A 7,406-nucleotide genomic window follows, 5' to 3' on the forward strand; every position below is an offset into this window, starting at 1 on the left:
TACCCGCCAGTGCCAACAACCAGTGAGCACTTCAGGTGTGGCTAGAACAGTCCAGGATCTGAGTCGTTAGTTTCAGTTTAAAACCTGATACTTGGTTCAGGTATTATAGAACCTTTAAGTGTATTTCAGACAACTTGAGTATGTGAATTAAGGTTTTATGAAATCTGAATACAGATCAGGTATCTTTGATGAAGGGGTGTAGTATGTGTGCACTATATTCTGGAAGATCTCAGAGATGTAATATGAAAAGAATCTAAAGTTCTCGTTAATATTTTTATTAATTTTTATTAATATTGATGTGATATATTGGATATATTGGGTTAAATGAAATAAAATTAATTTCCTCTTTTCACATTTAACATGGATCTGATAAAAATTTAAAGTTAGACATGTGGCTCGCACTGTTTCTGACGAGCGGCGCTGTCCCCTGGGGTTGTGTTCCCTGTCCTACGGCCACAATGGCGGCTTCCCTGCATTCTGGGTTTTAGTCCCCTCAGCTACAGGATGGGGCTGGGAGGTCTGCCCTCGCTGTATGGTAGGGTTCTTGTGAACTTGGGGATCAGACTGTCTTCCAGAACCCGTCCAGCTGTGATACTATTTACGGAGATACTTGACGTACTGGGAGGGGCTTCATAAATAAGTTTATAATATTGAAATATGTTGGATTTCAGACCACTATTCTGAACCCTGTTAATGTGTTAAACTAATGAGTTCTAAAACATCTTCTTTTAAAGTCCACGTCCCCTGAAGTTCACGGAAAAGCCTAGACCAGGTGTTCAGATGCTTTGTTCTTCTTTTAGTGTTGGTAAGATAACTTTAGTAATTCCTTTTTCTTGTTTTATTTTAGCCTTTATTGAGTGACCACAGTACCGCTAAGAGCCTTTATTGGACGGATGGTAGATGACTTAGGATTAATCTATGATGTTTATTTCATGTTTCTTGTCTTTCACTGTCCCATTCTGCCACTCTCTGATTTCTAATGGTGGTCAGAGTCTGTGATAGAAGAAGACCTGGCAGAGGGAGGCTTAAGGTGTCTGTGTGCCTGTTGTGAGAGACACCAAACTGATTTTCTTTAACAGGCTGAACTGTGTACTTTCATACTTTCAATTTGTTTTCCACATATCCTGGTGAGAATATTCCACATTTTCCTTTCTGACACCGAACTTGTGTAGTAGGCTTTCTTTTTAGGAGAAGTCATAGACACCCCTGCCCCCCAGTAAAAGCCTGAAAGCCTGAATGAGTGAACTTGTACTCTGAAGCGAGGTGTGGGCGTGTGAACTTGTGTCCATTTTGTCAGGCGCATTTCAGGTAGCGGCGCATGTGGTCATTGCCCGTAGTTTGTAGAGCTGTGGGAGATTGTGAACATTTCTGGCTTGAATTACTTTTAAATTAAAGTCTCATCTGATAGATATGTCTTTTATTTTTTTCTCAGTATCACCAAACAGTTCTCTCTCTAGCACCAGCTGGGTGTCCTCCAGTTCCCTTCCTTTCTGACACTATCTGCCCTAAAGCAGTGTGGGGGCCCACAGGTGAAGGGCTCAGTCCTACAAGACTCCCCATGACCCACACCACATTGTCACCTGTGCTTTTGACTGATTGGCTAAAGATAGGAGCTTCCCACAACCCCTTCCTTGGGTCTGATTATTCTGCTAGAACAGCTCACAGAACTCAGACCTCTTACTTACTAGATTTCCAGGTTCTAATAAAAGGATATAATTCAGTAACAGGCAGATGGCAGAGAAGCAGAGGATAGTGTGTGGGATGGGGCACTCTAGGCATGCCACACGTCCCCAGATCTTCACGTGTTCGCCAGCCTGGAGCTTTCTGAACCCTTTCCTTTTGGGTTTTTATGGAGGCTCGGTTACATAGGCATAGTTGATTAAATCATTGGTGATCGATTCAGCCCCTCGCCCCAGTCCTCGGAGGTCAGGGGAGGAGCAGGACTGAAATTTCCAGCCCTCTGATCACATACTGGGTACTTCCAGCAGTCAGCACCCCTATTCTTAGGTGCTTTCCATGAGCCACTTCATTAATGTGAACTGTGATGTGGTTGAAATGGATTTGTTTTGAATATCAAGAAACTTTTATCCATGTTGTCACTTAGGAGATTCCAAGGGTTTTGGAAGCTCTGTGCCAGAAACAGGGATGAAGACCAAGTGTGTGTTTTTCATTATAAATTACAACATCACTCTGCATTAATTTAATTTTAAAAAGCCTTTATATAGTGAGTTAGAAAATGGATTTATTGAGATAAACGTAGTTCTGGAAAAAAAGATCTTATTAATTTGATACAGAAATTTGGCTCGGGTATTTGTTACAAACCTAGTGTTTTAATCTTAATGTTTTTATTGCAGGTGGTATGTTTTTAGCCACAGGTAGTACTGATCATGTAATCAGAATGTATTTTTTGGGCTTTGAAGCACCTGAAAAAATCGCAGAACTTGAAAGCCACACAGTAAGTATTCGTGTTATAAAATTCTGTAGATTAATCTTTGGTACATAGTCAAATACTGCTAACAATTGTTCTTGATTCTAATTTTAGATATAAGAGGGATTGCATATATAAAGGTGAAGGATATTATTGACAAGTATGTGACAATGCTAATATTTTGTGTTGGTTATTTCAGCTCTAAGTCCAAAATCTTGATTAGGACAGTTTATCTGGGTTGGCTGGTTTCACGGGGGCCTACTCATCTTAATCCTCTAATGATCAGAATGCTCATTTATTAGTGTGTAGTAAGATAGAGAACTCTCAGCTTTCCAGAGTATTGGTCAGAGGTCCGGTTATCTTTTTCTTGTAGGAAGTTCTTGTGAAGTTATTTGATAAACAGATCCAAATTACTTTAAAGAGAAAAACATTTTTTTTGAACCTTAATAATCAACAAAGTGAATATGCCTTGTCTTCAGCTGTTTAAGCCTTTATGTTTTGACCACTTTTCATAAGTGAATTCTTATACAGATGTAATAGAGTTTTAAGTTTAGAAAGAAGGCTGCTTTTTTAATAGTCTTGTTAGATTCATGGCTAGGTGTTTTGCACTTAAACGTAGGATTCCTGTGTGAATGATGAGGCTAAGCTGCACAAGTTCTCATTCTTGCTCTAAACCAAATGTGTTTCTGGCTCTAAAACGGAGGCGGGGGGGTTCCTTGTTTACAAATAAGAATGTGATCACTTTTCTGTTTGTTTTCTGCCCCCTCCCCCCCAGGATAAAGTTGATAGTATCCAATTTTGTAACAATGGTGATCGGTGAGTAAGTGTGTTTGTGTTTGTGAGTGTGTTTTTAAGCAAACATACTGTCCTTCATAGTAGTGCAGCTAATGTATCACCTTGTATATTGCAGGTACTTAGTATTATTGTATGAATTGAAGGAAATGGGTCCTTGGCTGGGGATGGGGAGGGGGGAACGGGACACATTAAATGCAAGTTTTTAGAATTGTAGCTTCTACCAGCTCCTGTGACCAAAAGCAGCTCTCCTTAGCTCACTATTGGCTAAATGTTTGATTTGCAGGAAAATTAGGCAAATTACAACAAACCAGTTTTTCCCATGAAGATAAGCTCTGAATCTTTGTCTTTCGAACTAACACCTGTACATTTACTTATCATCAAAATAGCTACGTTAAAAATGCTTTCCTCGTGATTTTATCTGTAGTTTTTGGTGGTGTGTATGTGAGCATAAGATCTTTTTATGAATATTTTAAGGTTCTTAAGTGGTAGCAGAGATGGAACAGCACGGATTTGGAGATTCGAGCAGTTGGAATGGAGAAGTATTTTATTGGATATGGCAACCAGAGTCTCAGGGTAAGTGGAAGCAGGCGCATTGTAATTACTTGGTCCTTGTGCCCCTGGTGGTTGACTTCTGTGTTCAGGGGATTGGAGCCCCGCCTGTTTCCAAGAGCACTGATCTAAACAAATGGCTACTTCCTGCATATCTGATACATAGATACATAAATCTGATCTATTCCAAAGAATTTATCCTTATACTTATGTTTCTGGTACACTGCCTGCTGTAGGGTAGCCATGTCAAAGGTTTTATCCGTTTTTCTGAGAAACGTGTCACATTTAGTCCTTTGGAAATTCTCATGTCTGCTTCATTTTTAGTAATTGTTGGGAAAATTAACTCATCCTCTGCTGTCTCAAATAGTTCTAATTTGGCTTCAAAATACATTAGATATTAACACTTTTGTGAATTGATTTGTGGTAGAGAGTGGAAAGAAGATATGCTGGAGATCTGATAATCCTTGTTCACAAACAGATCACACTATCACTGTTACTTAAAAATGACCCATCTGGGCATTAAGAAGCCGCTCAGTGTGAGAGTGAGTGCTGTTAGTCCTGGGCTGTGTGAAATAGCGAAGGTTATTTCATTATTAAGAGGATAATTTGAAATCACATTCACCTATGAATAATTACTGTATTAAGGAAAATATGAACATTGATGTAAAAACTTTAACACAAAAAATCTTAGTGAGAAAACTGCTTAGTTTTCCTGCTGCCATGGAGAGCATTTTGCCTGAAACCCCCTCATTTTAGGAGTAGTCTTTTCTCATTTAAAGTTTTACCACTGTCCAATTTTGAAGAGTTTTCTGTGTATAAGAATTAATGAGTATATTTTAGTGTTCTAATTTTTTTTTTAAGATTTTTTAAAATGTTTGTTTATTTTTGAGGGCGAGAGCATGAGTAGGGGAGGGGCAGAGAGAGAGGGAGACACAGAATCCGAAGCAGGCTTCAGGCCCTGAGCTGTCAGCACAGAGCCCCATATGGGGCTCGAACCCATGAACCATGAGTTCACAACCTGAGCCGAAGTCGGACACTCAACCGACTGAGCCACCCTGGCGCCCCTTGGTGTTCTAATCTTGAGTGAGCAAGTTGGTGCAGGACAAAATGTCTGTTGGTTCTAGGCTATTCACAAGGGATGCCTTTTAATTTAAAGGGAAGCATGGCTAGCAGCCTGGAGGGCTCAGTTGGTTCGTCTGACTCTTGGTTTCTGTTCTGGTCATGTTCTCATGGTTGGAGGGATTAAGCCCTGCATAGGGCTCTGTGCTGACAGCATGGAGCCTGCTTGGGATTCTCTCATTCCTTCTCTTTCTCTCCCTCCCCCCACCCCTGCCCCAAATAAATAAATAAACTTAAAAAAAAAAAAAGTGAAGCATGGAGTCTTAGCCATTACTCCACTTTGCCTCTTCTGTTACACTTTTCCCTACCCAATCTAGTTAGGGTTTTTCTCTTGTTTGTGTTCCATTGTGCTTATATAGATAGATATTATGGGATACTTCTTCCATATTCTTATGGTTTTCTGTAATTAAAATGTATGTATGTTATGTTTATAATTTCTTGGAATGTATTCTCTGATTTCAGAAGCAGTTAGGCCTTACCCTCTCTCTGTGTATTATGAGTATATTTTCCAGGGAGACTCTTCCTATCATGTTCATAAAGGCTGCAGGTCATTGCACATGTCTGTGCTTTTCTTGCCAAGAGAGCCCGTAGGAGCCATCTGTAGGGCAGTGGGCAGAGATGAGTACAGTGTTATGTACAGTTCAGCAGATTCAGTGTGTATCAGGCACTTTTCTAGACACTGGGGACGTGAAGATGCTTTCCTTTTGTTCTGTCTTCCTAAAATTTCTTGTTATCTTCTCTGGAGAGAGAAACAACATTATTGCTGATACGGCTTGAGGTCAGGGGAAAGGAATCATAGAAAAGGGGGAGAGAGAAGAAGCTTTGCTTTTAGGGGCAGTGGTGGTGTCCCAACATCTGTCTTCAGACTCTAGATCATCCCCTCCCTGTCCCAGTTTTGCCATAATCTGTTCCAGATAATCTGCTGTAGGTCAGATATATATCAGACATCCAATGACGTATAGACGTGAACCAGATTACTTTCGCTATTCTTGTATTGAGTGTACCATTCAAATGGATTTACACGTTGTGTGTTTTTTCATAGGGACGTATCTTTGGAAGAGGAAAGGTTTATGAAACCCAAAGTAACAATGATAGCTTGGAATCAGAATGATAGCATTGTTGTCACAGCTGTGAATGATCATGTCCTTAAAGTGTGGAATTCTTACACTGGACAGCTGCTTCATAACTTACTGGTAGGTAGTTTTTATGCAGTGCAACAAATCAAGATTTTTTTGAACTGTAATTTAATTTTTGAAGGTATAAAATTAATAAATTATATTCCATTGATATCATCAAATGAATGAAAATTTGTATATATACTAATATATAAATCACTGTCATTAACACATTTTTAAAAGCCCTTATAGACCATGACAATGCGGGTTTTTAATTCGAAACTTCAACCTTGCAAACTCTCCTTAACTGTATGACTTTGTTGAATAAAGGGACATGCTGATGAAGTATTTGTCTTGGAGACGCATCCCTTTGATTCCAGAATTATGTTATCTGCAGGACACGATGGCAGCATATTTATATGGGATATTACAAAAGGCACCAAGATGAAACATTATTTTAATATGGTAAGTGACGTGTGTCTTCATTATGCTCACATTATTGTCACCTGTCTGGGTCATGAAGTTTAGCCAGAAGCCAATCTGCGTGTTTTGGCAGTCTATATTGCCAGCAGTTGGGGTACTTAAAGACTAATAAATATCTGACAGCCATATGTATTTACACTCTGTGTAACTGAGTCACATGAGGGAAAGATTTTCAAAAGTTACTTATTTGGCTCTCTGTATGTGTGAATGTGTTTGAATTTGTTTAAATTGGCAAAATGATGGTAATTACCTATAACTTTATCACTAAATTTTTTGAAATATTTTATAATAAAAATAATCTGTAAAGTCATGTAGGGAATCACAAACATTGTTGGGTTTTTCCAGTTTTCTTTCTTTTTGCACATGTAATATTCTAAGACCAACTTGTGATCCTATTGCATATTTTTTGGAATCTCTCATATATAACCACAAGATAGTTACCAAAACCAGCAAATTTAACATTGATAAAGTAGCATCATGTAATCCAGCTTTATAGTCAGATTTTGTCAGTTGTCCTAGTAATGTCTTTTCAGTTATATTTTGCCCTTTGGAGCAGTATTTAAACAGTTAAGAATCATGCATTCTGTTAAGTGGCTGTATATTTCTAGGTGTCTATTTATTTAAATGTTTATTTAGTTTTGAGAGATAAGAGAGTGAGTCGGGGAGGGCCAGAGAGAGGGAGAAACAGAATCCGAAGCAACTCCAGGCTCTGAGCTGTCTGTCCACAGAGCCTGATGCGGGGCTCGAACCCATGAACTGTGAGATCATGACCTGAGACAAAGATAGATGCTTAACTGACTGAGCCACCCAGGCTCCCCTATTTCTAGTTTTTTTTTTTAACTTTCAACAATTCTACCTTCTTTTTTTTTTTTTTTTTTTTTTTTTTTTTTTTTTTTTTTTTTTTTTTTTTTTTTTTA

The 7,406-nt window shown here is 38.8% G+C and overlaps 1 protein-coding gene across 1 annotated transcript in view; it reads left to right on the forward strand.

Moving 5' to 3' along the window:
- BRWD1 (bromodomain and WD repeat domain containing 1) overlaps nucleotides 1-7,406 on the forward strand; it is a 120,359-nt gene that overhangs the window by 43,573 nt on the left and 69,380 nt on the right. Inside the window, 6 exon segments of the mRNA XM_077765488.1 lie at nucleotides 735-805; nucleotides 2,355-2,455; nucleotides 3,204-3,244; nucleotides 3,698-3,796; nucleotides 5,934-6,084; nucleotides 6,337-6,471. Of these exon segments, the coding sequence (XP_077621614.1) occupies nucleotides 735-805; nucleotides 2,355-2,455; nucleotides 3,204-3,244; nucleotides 3,698-3,796; nucleotides 5,934-6,084; nucleotides 6,337-6,471 (598 nt within the window).

The sequence above is a fragment of the Crocuta crocuta genome, unplaced genomic scaffold (genome assembly GCF_008692635.1).
Source record: "Crocuta crocuta isolate KB4526 unplaced genomic scaffold, BGI_CrCroc_1.0 scaffold84, whole genome shotgun sequence".
Taxonomy (NCBI): domain Eukaryota; kingdom Metazoa; phylum Chordata; class Mammalia; order Carnivora; family Hyaenidae; genus Crocuta; species Crocuta crocuta.